Raw genomic sequence first — 19,528 nt, forward strand, 5'->3', positions numbered from 1 at the left:
GGGTCTCTTTCAACCTGGGCACTAATTTAAATGCATTTTCGTCCTGCTAAACGGTCCAAAAGATGTATTATGGAAAAATCGGATGAAAGCATTTTTGATCGTTTTGTAAGTAAAGTTTTTTCGCATGACGTTGAAATAGCCAAAAGGATAAAAGTCCTACTACTAAGATGTCTGATTCACGTAGAGCTACTTTGGAGAAACACCGCTGATCAGGTCGTTTCGCGTAAATATCAAAATGAAACATCTTAGTGAAAAACTCTTTATTTTTCCGATCACTGCAATTAAGTAAATTTTGACTACGGTTCAACCTTAGAAAACTCAATTTGTTTCCACCATAATTTTGATATGTCAACAACAAAAACACAGATATATTGGCATCACTTTCTTTGGCAACGCTCAAACGTCAATAAAAAAGTAAAAATAAACATCAGGATTTTTTATTTAATTCGTTCCTAAAAGTTTAAAAGAGTATTTTCAAATAATACAAAATTTATAAACATTTAATGAATATTTAATTGTTATTTGAATTGCTGTGAATCGAGGACAACTTATGTTATAATAGGAAATCAAAAAACAATGGGCAGACAATCTCAAACGTGCCGAGTTTGCACCAAGAGATCCAAGGACTTTGTTGAACTGGAAGCAATTTACGTGCGAAAGCCGCAGATAACTTATCTGGAAGTTTATAACATCTGTACCCAATTAAATGCCGAAGTTGACGACGAACTGCCAAGAAGTTTGTGTTCCATTTGTAGAAATGACCTTAAGTCATTCTATAAGTTCATCGAAAAAGCCCGGGAAACTGATAAGAGATTGAGGGAGAAATTGGGTATCAATAAGTCAACCAGGAGTTGTCGCAGAAAGGAAAAGGAAGTCGATGACAGAGGGAACGATCGTAGCCTATTGACAAAGTCAATACCAAGACCTGAAACCCACGGATCCGATGATGTGGAACCTGACTTTGAGGAGATTAAGCCTGAATTTATCAACTGCACAAAGGATCCTCTGGAGGATTCAGATCTAGAAGTGAGTTAAGAGAAGAGAACCTATGGACTCAGGAAATAATGATCACGGATTTTATTTTACAGGTCAATGAAAAGTCCGAAGATGAAATGGATTGGGTTCCTGATGAGGCTGATGGCTTCGAAACGGACGGTTTCGCTGAAACCAAGGCTGCTGGAGTAATCCACGACGATGAAGATGATGACGAAGACGACAAACCACTCAAGCAGCTTATAGAGAAACGTATGTTTTTAATGACTAACAAATTTACTTGTTGTCTTATCTTTGAGCTCTTTAGAAAAACCCAAACCCGCCGCCACCGCCGTCGCCAGCACAGTAAACCCGGATAGCCTGAGACCGGACAACAACCCAGACTATGATTCTTCGGACGTCTTCAATGACCTCCCAGACCGAGCTGATAATGACTCGTCCGAGGGAGAAGATGATTTCTTTAAAGATAAAATGCTAGAAATTGTGCCAGATCCTCCAACGACCCAAGAAGCTCAAATATTCCCTCAAGGCAGGCAAAACAAATTAAACAAAATTACGTTTAGTATTTTAAGTTTCCAGTTTGCAATTACAGGTCGCTATATGTGCAAAATGTGCAAGAAAACCTACTTCACTGCGGAGGGACTTAAAGCCCACATGACAGTCCATATGCCGAAGAAGAAGAAGGTCAAACGCATCCGACGACCCAATAAGAAAAATTCCAAATCCAAAAAGAAGAAGAAGAACACAAGTGGTGAAGATGATGAAGATGAAGACGACGATGAGAATTCAAAGGAAAAAGATGGAAAGGAAGGAGTTGATACAAAGAAGAAGCCATCTGATAGTGCATTAGCCTCGCAGGAAGCTAAGGAAGGAGATGGATCATCAACAACTCCCGCTGAACCGGAGTTGAAAAAGAAACGCAAAATTAAACCACCAAAACCGAAGAAGATGTTCCCCTGCAGCGTTTGCGGGAAGCATATGATATCGGCCTCCAAACTGCGCTACCACATGGTCATGCACACTGGCGAGAAGGACTTTTTATGTACAATGTGTCGTAAGTGTTTTTACCTCTTCTTTAAGATTGAGTTTCCTATCTGTCCCTCTTCCTTATAGCAAAAGCCTACTCAACTATCTACGCCTTGAAACATCACATGAGAACCCACACCGGGGAACGACCCTATGAATGTAAATTCTGCGGGGATAAATTCACCCGACCCACCACGCTTAAATCACATATGCGGAGGCATACGGGCGAACGGCCTTACGGCTGTGACATCTGTGGCAAACGCTTCATCCAACACTCATCGATGACCACCCACATGAAGCTCAACCACATGGCCAAGACCATTGGCTGTCCGCACTGTGATAAGAAGTACGCCCGCCAAACCGACCTGAACACCCATCTGCTGAGTCATACCGGCGATAAGCCGTTTTCCTGTGCGATCTGTCCGAGTCGATTCATTCGACAGGCTAATCTCAACAAGCACATGAATCAGCATCATTTAGCAAAGAATAAAACATCGAGGGGTGGTGGGCAACAGCAACAGCTGCAGCAGCTGCTGGAATTGAAGACTGATGAACCATCGTCCTTGGTGGTGGAACAATCGATGATTAAACAGGATGCTAGTAGCAGCAGCCTCTCGATAGAACAAGCCGGCGAATATGTTGAACAGAGTATGGACAGGGGTGTAGCGGGTCCCACGACGATTCAGTTTGCCGGACAAGCCATGAATGCTTCTTCTAAAGTGCCGATCTTAGCCGCAAACAATCAAATGTCTGGAATCGGACAAAAGATCACCGAGAATTCTGGGTCAGTTATTGACCAATTTGCTGGACAAGTAATGCAACAGAAAATCTCTGCAGCAACTAATAAATTCGGTGGCAATGTTATGGAAGAGAAAATAAATTTTGCCATAACAACCAATCAATACGCTCCGGCGGTGGCGACGGTGGTGATTGGTCAACAGCAACAACAACAACAACGTCAACAAGAATCGAATATATCTCCTTTGCCGAAAATGATTAATGTTCGTTCGTTAGCCAGACCCATGCAAAAGACAACACAAATAATGGGACGACGTGGTCAGGAAGCATCAACTCCGCCTGGCAGCGATGAGAGCAATAGTAGCAATCGTTTCCTGCCTCCTCCGCCGTTATCTTCACCAACTAATTCTACATCACAGATGAGACATCAACAAATGCAGCAAAATAATATGCTATCATCAGGATCAACAGGTGTGACGGTGGGAGCGGTAGCGGCAGCGGCGGGGCAACAGCGTTTGCCAAACAATGAGAATAGTATGCCCATTAGTATGAATATTGCTGGAATCCCAGGTGGCATTACATCGCATAGCATGCTGAGCAGTAGCAGTGGAGTTGTTCATATCGCACAGCACGGACAAATGGGGTAAGTTTTGATTATCGAGTGGATGTGGATTTTGAAACAGGTACATTTGATAAGGTAGTCCACAAGAGAGATAACAAGTCAATATACTGTAAGTTTCCTAAGTGGAGTCTTAATCTTTTGTGTTGGGACAGGACATGAACATAAAAGGTGAGCTTCAGCAAAAATCGTTTACAGGTGCTCAAAGTCTAAAAGCAGGCTTACTTATAAGGCAGTGCTCTTTAAGGACACCTATAGCGGAAATATTGTCCAATGATTTTATGCCATCTTCACTATCTAAAAAAATGCCTATATCAGTAGTCGATATAACGTTTTCCTTTGATTCAACAGAGGGCTTTTTTAATGCCAGAAGTTCTACGTGCAACACCCTACAGTGTTTGGGAAGACAAAAAGAGAGACAAAGATTTCGTCTGTCGGATTACACCCCTCCACCAACTCCGTCATTTATTTTAGATTCGTCTGTAAAGAAGTGAAAAAAATGATTCATTGTCCCAGATGGAAGCTATGGACCCTCTGGAATGACCAATATTGCCATATGTAGATCCACTGCAAAGAGCTTTTAATCCAACGGCAGTAAGCTTGTTTAATGCATTTTTATAGTAGTTTTTTTAGTGTGTTAAGATGTTTCCCAGATACCACTTTGACCCTGAAACCCTCCATTTCTAGAATTGTAAATAATTCGCTTACCACTAGGTTTCAGAGTATTGGTAAAAGAATGTAACGTACCCACTTGGGTGTAAACATCTCCCTTCCTTACTACCATTACAACCTCGGGCTACAGGCTCCCTCGGCTGATCCTGGGAGCAGAAAGGAGAGGGTGTCCATGCCACAGTAGCTTGGCATTCTTGCATACTCACGAACTAGCTCTCGCTACCACAGCACTGGAGGGGGTTACGACTTCATGCCATCTGTAAACAAATTTTTAAAAAATGGAGACCCGAATTGTCCATGGGTTGGGTAGAGTGATTCCTATAGATGGGGAGGATCGTTGATGGTGTTCACCCTCGGAGGATTTGCCCACCCTTGTAACCAACGGATACCACCTTACTACAAGAATACTGCCTTTTGGTGAGCCTCTACTTACAGTTTTACGAATAGTAAAATCGACAAGTTTTGAGTTGGTAATCCTGCTTATCTGCATATGATGTACTTACTTACTGATTGACTTATTTATCTTGAGGGATGATAGTATAGACATGATTGCAGATGTATCGATATTGTTAAAAGCTCCTTCTATATCTAAGAAAACAACTAAAGCGACCTGCTTGTGTTGGAGGTTGTATTCATGTTGACAATTGGATAAAGGATTTTCCAATAAGGACGGGTAGATGTTGAAATGAAATAAAACAAGCTCTGTGTGAGGTGTTAACTAAATTATTTTTTATTTGAAAGGCGCATGTATGCCATTAAATGCCCGCCTCGGCTTCTTACGGTGGCACGGATCCTAGTAGTCCAATTTTCAATCACTCTTCCACATAGATCCTGCTGAATTTAGGCGATGACCTGTGTTATGTTTACTTTAAGGGCATCGCTCGATTGTGGTTTATTTGCATAGACTTGCGACTTTAAGAAATTCCTCAGGAAAAAGTCTAGCAGGGTCAAATCGTATGAGCTTGTTGGCCAATTCACGTCAGTTATGCGAGAGATAACCTTACCCTCAATTCGTTCATGGAAAATGTAAATCGTGGCGTTTGCTGTGTGGCAAGTAGCACCGTCCTGCTGGAACCACATGTCGTTCAGGTCAATATGGGCCATAAGAAATTAGTTATCATCGTTATGTAGAGCTCGCTGTTAACGGCTACCGCCTCACTATCGTCGGTTTCAAAAAAGTACGGACCAATTACGCCCCGGCCGGCCCAAAATCCGCACCAAACGGAAACTTTTTGAGGATGCATTATCACCTCGTGAACCTCGAGTGGGTTGGTGTCGTCCCATATGCGGCAATTTTGCTTGTTAACACAGCCATTCACCCAAAAATGCACATCGACCCTAAAGATGATTTTTCGAACAAAAATGAAGCGTTCTTCCCAACGATTCGAAGCCCAGTCAGCGAACAAACAACGTTGTCTATGGTCATCAACTTTAAACTCCTGGGTTAGTAAAGATTTATCTACGTTTGCCCTTAAGTGGATATCAATTAAACGTTCAAGCGTTAGATAGGTCAAAATTCTTTCTTAGTAACCAGTACATTCTTCTTCACTTCAAATTTAGATCTTTCGTTTTAATGTGCTCTTTTCATTTAAGCTTTGCATCTAAAGTCAATATTTTTCAGTATTGGGTTAAGGGACTTCTGTGATTTTTAAAGAAATTAGAACATTGTTTATGTTTTTTGTTTATAAAGCTTATATTCTTCGATTGTGTTTCGTTCAGTTTGATACTTAATTAATGCGTCTAATCAAAAAATGTCTCGACTGCATTTTGTAAGATTTGAGAAGCCTTCGTAACCATTATGGCTGTATCATCAGCAAAGGTGGCAATAAAGCGATTTATGTCCACTGGAATATCCCTTGTATATAGAAATGATGGTCCTAGGAAATTTCCTTGTGATACAACGCCTTTATTTTGGACGTACCTATCTTTAAAAAATCGGTTGGTAAAGTGGGATTTCAGTATTTCGTAGTACTGCAAGAGAAGGTCTCTATGGAGTTTGTACTCGACTCGCAAATTCTAAACCTTATCAAAAGCTTTAGGTGAGCATATTTGTTCAAATTACATTTCCATTTAATGTACTTGGTCTATCTTGGAATATATAGTTTGCTGAGCCTTTTTTAGTAGCAGTTTTTCAAAAACGTTTGCCATGATTGGTATACCTGAGCAATATTGGTCTGTTGGTGGGTTAGCTTGTTAATGTATAACAATACAACCTGTTGAATAATTTGTACCTCTATCTAAACTAAGATTTAATTTAAAAATGGTGATTTACGCTTTCTTAAGATTCGTAACCAGAATCTGGTCTTTCTCTTGTCCTACTACTTCCAGGTTTTCTCAAAGTACATCTCCTCCTTGACAAGGAATCCTTGACACCCAACCGAAAAAAGCCCTTCCCTTATTAGGACGTCTCCGACACTTGATCTACCCAAGTAGACGATGTTATTTGGAGACCCATCTGCATTTAGATGGGAGGTATTCAAAAATATACTGATGTATCCCATAGGATACTTACTCCTCAGTTCTAGAGTCATCTTGACATAGGTTTATCTTGATTCGATCCGTATTTACGGACTTGATGTTTGGTTCTTCTTGTTACTTCGAATTTCGATATCTCAAGTAGTTAAAAAAGAGTTACATCGTCGACGACGTTATTAATAGCGAATCAACAGTTCTTGAAACCATTGTTATTAGTGGAAATATAGTTTTTCGTCGGCTTTTTTAATTATTGTAGTTTTTCCAATGAAACAATTAAGTTACAATAAATTTCCCAAAGTTTCGGCAGGGATTGGTGCCTTCTTCAGGGAAACTTTATTAACACAAACAAATATACAAATAATCTTAGTTAGATCAATCATCAATGTGATATAAATACAATAAAGTTTACTCACTCAAGAAAAATAGGAAATAAATTTAATATTAATTATATTAATTAATATAAATCAAAATAAAACTATAAATATATAAAGCACTTCGAACAATGAAGTTAAGTCTACATTGAATAAAACACAAACTACATTTACGAAGAAAGCAATAAACAGCAGAAATGTTTTGTGACAGCCCTATTACCGTTGTCAATTATCAATACGCTAGTTGACATTTTTCAATGAAATTGATGAATTGGTATTATCGTTGTCAGCAATCAAAATTTTTGATCAACTGTGAACGCCCTTCAGAAATTAGATCTATTGTGAATGATTCAAATTGACAGTCTCGGTATTATGGTTGTCAAAATATTTGTTAATTATGAAATTTTCAGTCAATCACAAATACCTTGTTGATAAAATATTTTACGGATCGCGAAAGCCAAAAGCATGTCTACTATTGAACTATTTTTCGGTGAAAATGAAATTGAAGAAGAAAATACTTTGGAGCAAGCAAAGATTCGAAGAAAACTACGCGATGCTTCAATTCCGATGGATTTGGCTGAACATGTATGTAGATAAAAGATCTTTTTTAAGTTACATTACAAAATCTAATTTGGCTTACTTTTAGATTCATTCAAAACTTTAGTCTTTCGAAAGAAGCCTTCCTTAATGTATTTTTAGATATCAACGACAAGTTAAAACCAACGTAAAGACAACAATCCATCCCAAACATACTAAAATAGGCATTATTCACAATAGATTCTTGATCTTTGTTCACAATGGATCAAAAAATGATCAACTCGCGTTCATAATACCAATTTATCAATTAATTGACAAAATGTTTCAATTGTCAATTAATTGATCTTTGACTATCGTAAAAAGGCTGTGTGTCTTGTTTTCGGTTCATGTTGTTTTTTTTATTGAGAATATGTAATGTTTCTAACGTATATCGTTTCGAAACATGTTTCTCTGTATGTAAAACTTCCACGCCCTCAAAGTTTGGAGAATTACCCATTACAATGCTGTGACTGGCTATAATCTGTCCGATAAAAATTGGCAGTACAGGCCTTATGGGAGAGCTTTTTAAAAATCAGTGGCGCGCTATTTTCTACACCATACCCAATTGAAGGAAACTCCTTTAAAAAGTTTAATAAAACACCCATGAATTTTCGATGGCATCCAACGTAGATCCCACAACAACCTACCTGGCACACACTTGAGCATGCACTGATCGTTCTCTGCTGCTTTTCAACCCTCATTAAATCACACACATTCAGAGTTGCCTTTTTCAATTTCTTAACTCACTTCGTATTTTTTTCTTACTTTTTCAATGGGTTTCTGTTGAGGAGCTTTTGCTTTGAGAGCTTTTTTAAAAGTTCTTAACGATGAGTGTTATCGTGTTGTGTTTTGACTTTTGCATTTCTTTTAAAGTTCTGGAAATCAGTTAAAATGCAGTTATAAAAATCAAAGCCATTTTATTTGAGGAAGTATAGATGCTGTGGAAAGCCTCATCATAAATTTAAATGAAGAGAGCAGCAGCAGTAACTACTCTTCGGATTAAAATGTATATATGTATATGTAAATATTATGAAACATGAATTGTTATTTATTTTTGTTATGCTTATGCTAAACGCGCCATTTATCTTACCTCTTGGTGGTGTGGAAAAAGATAATTTTTATTTCATTTTCATATATAATTATGAACAAAATGAAATTTCAATGTAAAAAAGAAGAATGGTAACCCTGCAGTTATTTTTTTTAGCTTTTTCAAATTCAAAATGCGCATTACGGCAGCCCTGTAAGAGAATTTTTGAGAAAGGTACTTATGCGTAGGAAAAGAGTGCGAACGAGATGCAGATATCCCTATCTTCCCTGTACTGCCAATTTTTATCGGACAGACTATAGGGCAGTCTTCTTAGAATTTTTTAGTTTTTTGTCGCACTTAAGTTTCGAAATGCGTTGTCCCAATATAACACAGGTTGCACGGTTCATTTGATTTAATTTTGTAGACCACATCTGTTTGTTTGTCCTTATCAGATTTCGTCCTGAGTTTAGTAAAACATTAGTCAAGTGTTTTTTTTGATTTGAAAGCAAGGCGAACCTCTGTCAATTTTTTGGAAATGGATTTTTGAAGCTGTCGGATAAAGTTGGGTCGTAAACCATGGTTTTGTCGTGCGTTGTAAAGGGTTCATCAATATTTTCTCGTGGCATTTGCATTTTGTGTTTTAAAAGGTAGAAGGATAACCATTATCACTCCACTCAAGATTTTGATGACTTTTTCTCGTTGACGGCATGGAATCGTACATAGCTTATTTTGAAAATTTTATTCACGAGGTTGGACGCAGTATTGATGACAATGTGCCTTGCTTGGTTGGCTCGGAAATTAACTAGTCGTCCAGATGCTGTTGGTTTTTGATACCAGTCGAAAAGCAAAAGATTTTCTTCACGGTAGATTTTTACATATAAGAACGATATTGTTTGGAACCGCTCATATTGCGACACACAATTTAATTTGAACTTTAAAAGGCAAATGGTTAGCAGATAGTCTTAAAAGTCCAATTTCATTTATCCAAATGTTACGCTTTCTTCGATTTTCCAAACATGCATTTGAGTCGATTGTTCGATTTCCTTATTGAGCATTACAAGAGCTTCAAATAATAGATTTTTAGATTAGAAGATTTTATTTTATTTTCATTATTATTCCCGGTAAGTTTTAGCCACTTTGCCGTATATAAAGAGTTTTTCCACCGTCATCTCATTTAAGAGTCTTATTATTTCCTCTTCCGTAAGGTAATTAGATCCAAGGAAGGCTCTTTTACTTTCTACAAGCACAGGGCATTTTCCTAAGTGAAAAACATCTCTTTCCCTTCGGTTGCATAAACTGCATTGCCCGGGTCGATTGTCCCTATGCGGTATATAGTTGAGATGCAGGAGCTCCCTTCGAAGTCTCAGCATCACAGAAATAACCTCCACACTGTTCCCATCTCTAAAATAGTTAATTATGAGTTGAATTTGAAGCTTCTTCCATACAGCGACGATGGAGTTTTTCATCAACCCTTGCAATTAATTTATACAGTTTAACCCTGCAATTATCAACGTTACCGAAATTCAGATCCAGTGAAATTTCGCACCACAAAGCCAGCTCCTGTCATTCTTTGTTTGATTGCATAAAGGGCTGCTTTCTTTGGTAATCTTTCATTGTGCATTTGCAGAACTTAGCCCAGGAAGTTCCGCATTCACTTTTTGCTTTCAAAAGTTTTTCACTAAGATGTCTTTGGATACTAAGATTCTTTGTAAAGCATACTCTTAGATAATTGAATTCTCTCACCACCTTAATCAAGTTCGAATCGTAGCTCCATCTTTCATTTGAGCAATTTCTTCCACCTCCGTTCTTGAATATCATTTTTTTTTTAGATTTACTTAAATTGACCTAAAGATTAAACGTTACACAGTACCTATGCAACTGGTTTATCATTAGTTGCAGTGATTGGGGCGAATTAGAAAACAGCACAATGTCATCGGCATAGAAGTGCTTTGATCGTTGTCCCGGCGAATTCCACTCCTCCACCAATATTGTCGTTAAGGTCATCCACAAAGAGCGCAAATAAAAGAGGACTCAACGCACACCCCTGCCGGACGCCTGTTACATTCTGAAACCATTCTGAGATTTCCTCTCCATTCCAAACCGCGGCTTTAGTATCATTGTATATATTCCTGAGGACTTTACCTTATTCCCTAGTTCATAAAGTTTGTTTAAGAGCGTATTTCTGTCCGCAGCATCAAAAGCTTCTCAAATTTATATAGAATTACAATTTTGAACGTCAATTTAAACCATCTCCTCAAATTAAAAAATACCCGTTGGCAAGTCTTACTTCGTTACCATTTAAAATTTCTATCGATTTATTTAAAAAAAAAAGTTATTTAACAACAAAATCTTTCCTTTTACAACTGTTACTAACAACCTTTTATATCTTTTTCTTACAGATCCGTTGAGCATTTAAAAGGTATCCATCCTCCAGTTGATAACTTAACAAACTTGCTGGGTCAAGTTATAGATCCTGAACGCATTGGACGTTCGGTAGAAGAAATGATTCCTTGGACTTGGTCAAATACTTCATAGAAAAGTATTTTTTTGTTGTTTAAATTTGTTTTTAATTATAAGTCTTTAAATTAAAAAAAAAAACACAATCAAAATTAATTTGATACAAAATAAAATTTTTAATTTTTGTATGAACGAAAAAGAAAAATTAGATATAAGACATAAAGAATCATAAAAAAACATCATAAAGTGGCTTATAATTTTTGTTTTCTTTTGTTGATAACAAACAAAAATTATGAATATATTTTTAAGAAAACAAATAAAATAAAAATATTGCTAAACAAAAAATGTATGACATAATAACAATTTATTAGATTTAGCTTAAAATACTTATATTTTTTACATCCATCAAAGTGCAACTAAACGTTTAAACGTAAATAATGTAAACAATGAAGGAAAACAAATAAATCCTTATAAACTTATTATTATTTTGTTTTTGTTTATGAATTCTTGTATTTTTAAGTAAAAACGTTGGTTTTAAGTTGGGCTTAACTCACGGAGTTGATGTGTGGTGTATTCAAAAGGAGATGGTCATTTATTATTTAAAGGATCCTTTGTATGTGTATCTTTGTTTCTGATGTCGATTTTTTCTTTTTTAGGCTCTTCGCTATCCACCTTACCATCTGGACCGTCAATATCCCTATAAAATAAATTTTATTAAGAAAAATTGATATGGATAAAAACTTAATTATAAAATATTGAAAGGACAAACTACATTTATCTTAATTCGAGATATATTTTTGTATGTCTTTCAGTCAAGTAAATTCTTGTTAATTTGATTAAAGGTCGTCAATCAATACGTAATTTTTTAAAGTTAAACTTAAGCTATCTTGATTTTGTGACAAATTGCTAATGTGAAGAATTTCTAGCTTCAGTATTACAGATTTAAGATTTTAATATGTCTTCAAAAACTGTGCCAATTTGAACTTATTCCCTTTCTCGGAATGTCATAGAAGTTCAGAAGAGTTATTCAGAATCTATATGCAGATACAATTGCTAAGGTTTGGAATGGAGAAGAGTTGTCGAGAGGGTTTAAGACACAATCAGGAGTCAGGCAGGGTTGTACATTGAGTCCGAGTCTGTTCGCCTTGTTTATTAAGATCTTACAGACCTCTTACGAGGTGGCATATACTTCGCCGGACAAATAATAAAAGCATTGCTGTTTGCGGTAGAATTTGTTCTTTTGCCAGCATCACCTGAATCATTGCAGTTATTGAAAGCTTTGGAGTATGATGGTTAATCTTATAAGTCCAAAATTTAGATTTTTAAACGGGGTGGAGACCGCAATTCGGCGAAAGGAAAATGGTTCTATAATGAAGAGGTCATTGAAGTTGTTACGGAATTCAAATATCTTGAAGTTCGTTTAACGAAAGATTTTAGCGAGAAACTAGTTAAGGCTAAAGGTGCGATTAGTGCAACTTGGAAACGTTTTTCTAACAAAAGTATAGCACATTGCAGCAAGTTCAAGATATTTGAAGCGGTGTCTGGGGAACGAAACAATACGAAACAGTTGAGAAACTTTTGCGATACTATCTGGGCTGAATTTTCATTAATCGCTATTCTACTATTTATTCGAAGTGAATCTGTGTATGTCGGTTACGTCGGTAATGCTGCAACATTCTTAAGATTGTCACATGAATAGCTGTTAACGTGAATGTCAAATTGGTTTGGGATAATGTAGTTCACCCGATGGATAGCACAATGCAAAGGCAGTGTGAATGGGAACCGAATGGGTGAATCGAGTATACGATCCACGTGAATAGCAAAATAGGACTGTATATCAAGCGAATTTTTAGATCGCCATCAAATACACCCAACTGTCTTATTATGTTGGAATCAGAATTATCACCTATGTTCATACGAACTCTAAAAATTCAATTCGATTACATCTTGAGAATTATGAAGATGAGCAATAATAGGCCTCCGAAGATAGCAGCGTTTCAAGTAATACGAAATAAAACAAGTTGGTGTGCTGATTGGATAAATTTGGCACGACAAGGTGGAATGGAACTCCATCTTTTGTGTAATCAGGATTATTTAAAAGCTTCATTTATACCAGCTTATTTCCGCAGTGGACATAAAATAACGAGAGAAATATCTGGATGACGCCACAGGATCTATATACAGGCAGCTCTACTGTCAACTAAATCACAACTTGGAAGAGATATAATTTTAGGGACGATAATAGCATTGTTAAAATGTCAATGATGGTTAAATTGAGAGGTTAAGTTGAATTTTATACCTCATAGAGATGACTTACCAATGATATGCTCATTGTGCAATTTAAAGGAAATGAAAGGGAAGATGTTTTACACTTTGTTGAAAGATGTCCAGTTGATAAAGAAATAAGATGGAATACTTTTGGTAATGAAATATTGACGCAAAATCAAGTTATACTCTTGCTTAACAATATGGAAGCTACAAAATTATATCACTTCTGCAGGCTAGTTCTTCTCTATAGAAATAGAATTATAAATGAAAGTTTTTAAATATATTATTGAGCTATGTTATTTTTGTATGATTTGTCAACTAGACAGACGACAGTAAAGCCATGATTTTTGTTTGTAAACTTTATAAAAAAAACTTAATAAACTTTATCAAAATAAAAACTAATCTAATCTAAATCTTAAATCTAAAATCTAAATCCCTTTCCTCGTTCAAATAACTCTAAATTTTGCACTTAAAAAGGTTTGATGATCGACTTAAACAATATTCTGAATTCGTAGACATGCTAATACTTAATTAATCTTATAACTTATAGAACACTTTGTATGTAAATGTACTCATTTTTGTGTAGCTTTTTTTAGTGTTATTCTAAGCTTTTCAAATATAGAACGCTGGAATATTATGTTCACAGAAATGATAGATTGAGAAATGTTGACTCTGAGAAGCCTCGAAAACACAAATGAAACCAAAATCCTTCTAGATTGATTGATGAAAATTCAAACGAATTTTTAAACTACTATGTGGAGCATGAGATCTTGACATTAACGAGGCCAACGAAGTATTTACTGTAGACTTGGTCAAAAAGTACCAATTGACCCGGAGATCAAACGTAGAATTACCCTTGCTAATCGCAGTTTTTTGGCCTAAGAAAGCAGTTGAGGAAAAAGGCCCTATCGCGAAGTACCAATGAGGCACTGTACAAAACCTTAATCATCCCAGTCTTGCTGTATGGTGCAGAAGCATGGACCCTCTCCGAGGCGGATAAAGGTTTTCTTGGTATCTTCAAGAGGAAGATTCTGCGTACGATATATGGTCCGGTTTGTGTCGACAGGCAAAGTAACGACTTGCCACTAGTAAAAAAACTGCGTGTTACCCCTTGAACAGAATGAGATGCAGCTGTAGCTAAAAAAATTGCTGTAGTAACGCTCACTAATGTAGCAAAGGTCGCCCACAATGTTGTAGCGCAGCGGGCATGTTCAACGCATATGAAATTTATATTTGAACTGAATTTGTATGGTAGTATACTATAAAAAAGTTACAAAACCAGAAAAAATTCTCAAATGCATTGAACGTTCCCAAAAAAAGTGAAAAATCAAAGAATGAAATGGGTTTCCCCCATCTGTCATCTCAAATGTAGCTTGTAGCGCAGTTAAAAGTTAAAGCAGCTACAGCTACAGCTACAGCTTCTCATTGTGTCGATGTATAGTATTTTCGTATCTTTTAACTTTGACAGTCTTACAGGCAACAGCTACAGCTGCACCATTCTGTTCAGTCAGTTAAACCCTTAAGATGGGTCGGGCATGTCGAGCGAATGAACATCGAAGCTCCAGCCCGTAAGGTATTTAACGCCAAGCCTGAGGAAACAAGAAGCAGAGGCAGGCCTCATCTTCAGTGGAGTGATCGAGTTGAGGCCGACGAACGTCAACTTGGTATTTGAAACTGGAAGCAGCAAGCTAGAGATCGAGTAAGCTTGCGAAATTTATTACTTGAGACCCAGGAGCACAATGAGCTGTAGCACCAACTAAATTAAGTAAGGATCTGGAGCATGAATATAAAACATCTTAATTGTAAGGCGAGTTGCATGCTCTTAGTTTGGTTGGAAAGACATGACTAAGGTTCTGAAGACCAGAATATAATAAAATTTCTAGTACCCTCATTTCACCAGCAATAACTAGAAAGTACCTTTTGTTAATCATTGGACCATAATGAATCTTGTGTCATTAATAGACATATTCAAAAAGACTATTTAAAACCATGCATATATTTTAATCCGGAAGTCCTCACAGTCATCCCTACAAGAGGGGAATGGATTCAAAGTGTCTTTATATGTGAAAGGGTAGTGTCTGGTTTTGTTCTTTAATAGATCGCCCTCCACTTGTTTATGAATGCTCCAGTCAAGCAAAAAGGCATTCCTGGGAGTCACAACATAACATTTTGAAATTCTTTTAAATTTCAGGATGCATGGTGCCTCTTGACATTCTGAAATAAATTTCTAACTAACCTATACCCTACCTAAACAAATCTCGAGGATAAAATTCAACCTATCGATTTGCACACAAAGGACGTTGAGTTCACTACAATCGAAATTTCAATGATTCCTTAATGTATGCTTTTTTTGTAGTAATGAAATTTCAACTGAGCGCTAATATCCTTTGTCCTAAAACTTGTGGCGTTACCAATCTAACGTCAAGCAAAGCCAGTGATTCCAACCTCCTTTCTCTTTTGAGCTGTCCTGTGGGCGTTTATTTGAAGACTTTGAGGGGCTTGAGTAATGGTTTCCATACACTCTACGTGACCCAGCCACCTTAGTCGTTGAACTTTTATCCTTCTGGCTATGTCTACGTCACTGCATGTATACCGTAGATCACGCTTAGAGCTTAACGCTTGAAACGATCCAAGTTTTTGCACCGTATAGCAAGACGGGGATGGTAAGGGTCTTATATACCTATACTTTGGTTGCTCGAGAGAGGACTTTACTACTCAATTGCTTTCTTAGCCCAAGGAAACTGAGGTAAGCAAGAGAATGGAACACTGTAAGACAAAATCTTTAACTAATATCTGTCGATGGTGATGTTTTGGCTGAGACGTCGATGTTGTAGGTCCTAACTTGATGACATGTACTTTGTTTTGCCCTCATTAACGGCTAAACCCATTTTTGCTGTCTCTGCCGCAATACTTACGAGCTCACGCTGAGTTCTTCCGATTATGTCAATGTCATCAGCATATGTGAGTAATTTTATAGACTTTTGAAAGATAGTGCCTCTAGTGTTGAAATGGGAGATGTGGCTTTTTTGACATCAAAAGGTTTGGTAGAGTTGTTTCCCAACTTTAAGGGACAAGCGATTTCTCCATGGTCATCCTGCACAAACGTACGAGTTTGGCAGAGATGCCAAAACCAGACATGGTTCTATACAGTTCGCGTCTGTAGATGCTGTGATTCGCGGCCTTGAAATTGATGAAAAGATGGTGGGTTTCGATTTGACGTTCTTTGGTTTTTCCAGGATCTGTCGTGATGTGAATATTTGATCGACTGTGGACTTTTTTGGTCCAAAATCACACTGATAAGGACCTATCACGTTGTTGACGATGGGATTTAGACTTTTACATACTAAGGTAAAGAAGCTTTTGTATGAGATTTACTGTGAATGATTTCCCTATATTTGGTGCAGCGTCTCCTTTTTTTTAATCGGTTAAACTATACTGAGGTTTCTTACATCGGACATGCTTACTTCCGACCACCAATCAAATTATGTGCAGCTGCTTCGAAAACCTCATAATGTAAGCCATCTGCTCCAGGGGGTTTGTTAGACTTTAGTTTAGATAAGACAATCTTTACTTTGTCTAAGTGGGAAAGCTGCGATGGTTGTCTTTCGTAATCTATATTGAATGGACATTGCCTGCGGTTGGATGTTTATGAACTTGGAATTTTGTATCACCTGCTCTTAATACCCTACTTTTTTCAAATATTCCTGTAATCCTGTTCGTAAGAATCTTACAGAACTAAGAGGAAACTAAAGAACTACTGTTAGTAGAACCTTTAAATAAGGCTTGATACTTGATGAAGTTGCAATATACATTGTTCTTGTTATCTGTCTACGCTGTTATACATTTTATGGCTTTTGTCTACAACACAGTTTTGTTTTATAATTACTAAAAACCATTTAACATCTCACATTTAAATTCTGTTTATCTTCATTCTGGGATATACTTCGTTGGTTGGATAGATATTAAGAGTTTGTACTCACCCATTATGTTTCTCTTTCATATGACTATCGAGTATTTTCCGACTGCAACATTTACTCTGGCAAATCACACATTTGTATTTGCTCTCGTGGACAATAAGTTGTTCTCTATTCTCAAATCTATGCTTGCAATTCTTACAATAGAAAGGTCTTATTTGCTTGTGCGTCTTCATGTGAGCTTCAAGGTTCAAATTATTCCAGAATTCTAAGCCGCAATCGAGGCAGGTAATTTTTTGTGGAGAATTGGCGGGCACAAATACGGGAGAGGCTTTCTGAATTGGCGACTTCCCCAAATGAGTTTGTTCATGTGAACGTAGTTCCTCAAATGAACTAAAGAGCTTACCTGCAAGAAGTTATGTTATTTAGAGGGTAACTTTATCAATCAATAGAATTTGTGTACTCACTGCAGGTTAAACAAACGAATCTTCTGCCTGCCGGTGTTACTTCTGACTTTCTTTTGAGTTGTTTTATGGTATCGTCATCTTTTGGAAGAATTTTACAATAATCAAATTTCTACGTTGTCTATGAAAATGTTTGTCCTTCGTACTTACCAACAACACAACACTCTTCATCTTCATCAATAACAATCGGATCTAGAGTTGATTCATCAGCCATCGAGACTGTGCACTCCAACTCACTAATGTACGGTCCGTCGTCGTCATCGTCGTCCACGCCACCGTCATCTGCCTCCATGGAATCATTGGAATGATTGTTTACTTTAGTTTTACTTTCAAAATAAACTTCAACATCTCTTAATTGAGTATAGAAGCATTTGAGTTCAATTAGAGTCTTGTAACATTTGCGGCATATTATTTTTTGTGAATCTTTTAAAAGTTTAGCTTTGAAATGTAGAATATCACAAAGGAAACTTCGTAGGGTTTGCGTTAGTTTGGCGCCTTCTTCCAGACTGGACAGGCATGTTAAGCATAAAGAACTTGTGCTCGACATGGATATTGTTTTATTTAAATTATTATTTCTTTAAACAAATTATCGAATGATTAGATTTCATAAAAAACTTTATATTTTAAACTTTCAAAATATGTACAATGTTTTTCTAAGGCAGATGTTCAAAAAGAAAACAAACGACGAACTGTCAAATATTAGGTCAGTTCAGATTATTGAGATTACTGTAAGCAAAATGAAAGAATTCTGATCGAAAAAAACTATTAACACATGGAGTCACGGCATTGATAGACAGCTTGTGGACCTCAATTGGAGACAGATTCATTGATTTCCCATTTGAAATAAGTAAAATGTGCATCGAAAAACAATAATTTCACCAAATAATCTTATACCAAAGGGTATCCATATTATAATTATAAATCATAAGGAAATTATATGAAAAACATAATTCAATTTTTATGTAATTGAATCAGCTGTTTGTTAAACATCACATATTAAAAATCAAAAAAAGTTTTTTGAGCTCACAAAAAGTATTTATATTTTTTTAAACACGTGCAAAATGTTAAAACTTACTATTCAAAGATGCCAAAAACAAGCAACAAAAAGAAATTTGTTCAATTACGTGTATTAATCGTTTTTAATAATTTACTTCTTTTAGAACTTTTCTAAAAAAATAATGGTAGCTCGATCTTTAGCCTTAATATAAAATTAAGCAAAGCATTTAAGCGAGATTTACGTAGCTCTAGCTAAAATGTCATATTTTTGTTACATGGTAAACATGATAGAGCTATCAAAATTTAGGTGATTGGTTAATTGCTCGGTACGTTTACTTCGATGTGAATTTTGACCGATTATTGAAGGTCCTAGTGAAAAGGACAATTGTTAGGGGTTTAATCTACTCAGAAAATTTGTTTTTTAAAGATAGAAATAATATTTGGAATGTAAATACAAATACATATAAAGTTGGACAAAAACTATCAGGCCAATTGGGCCAGGTTCAAATTTGATCGGCATTCACGAACGAGCCACATACTCTTTGAAAATTGAGGGAAAGAGACATAAATAATTTGTTAGCTTGAATTTTTGTATGAGATAGATTGAGATAGTTAGACAGTTGTTAGATGGTGGAATACGATTGTGTAAAATCATAGAATTACTTAGATTTTTAACTCCCCACACACGGCAGAGCCTTGGGTTAGGTTCGTTAATTTTTGACATGCCGAAAATCCAAACTAATCGACAAAGCCAAACCGAGCCATCTCAGTTTTCGCTTTTTTTCGTGTATGTCTAGCTTAACAAAATGTCCAGGAGATCCAATACATTATAATATGCCCATGGCTGGATTTTTTTAAAGCTTAAAATCGAAAGTTGTGCGGGATTTGGCTTAACATTCGGTAATTGCAAACGTTTTTTCAAACCGTAGTTT

General features: G+C 36.5%; 2 protein-coding genes across 2 annotated transcripts; one reads left to right on the top strand and one right to left on the bottom strand.

The window, feature by feature from the left end:
- The first annotated feature begins 401 nt into the window (after positions 1-401).
- On the top strand, positions 402-11,433 carry LOC129946313 (zinc finger protein 813-like). The gene is made up of 6 exons (XM_056056448.1): positions 402-1,026; positions 1,089-1,245; positions 1,301-1,522; positions 1,586-2,047; positions 2,107-3,400; positions 10,897-11,433. Exons 1-6 carry the CDS (start codon positions 577-579, stop codon positions 11,030-11,032), a joined length of 2,721 nt encoding a protein of 906 aa, XP_055912423.1. The 5' UTR covers positions 402-576; the 3' UTR covers positions 11,033-11,433.
- On the bottom strand, positions 11,300-18,288 carry LOC129946314 (zinc finger protein 39-like). Its single transcript, XM_056056449.1, has 4 exons — positions 17,751-18,288; positions 17,604-17,681; positions 17,203-17,542; positions 11,300-11,651 (listed from the first exon to the last, which is right to left on the bottom strand). The coding sequence occupies exons 1-4, from the start codon at positions 18,145-18,147 to the stop codon at positions 11,543-11,545; spliced, it is 924 nt and encodes a 307-aa protein (XP_055912424.1). The 5' UTR covers positions 18,148-18,288; the 3' UTR covers positions 11,300-11,542.
- Between the last annotated feature and the right edge of the window lie 1,240 nt (positions 18,289-19,528).

Source organism: Eupeodes corollae, chromosome 2 (assembly GCF_945859685.1).
Source record: "Eupeodes corollae chromosome 2, idEupCoro1.1, whole genome shotgun sequence".
Taxonomy (NCBI): domain Eukaryota; kingdom Metazoa; phylum Arthropoda; class Insecta; order Diptera; family Syrphidae; genus Eupeodes; species Eupeodes corollae.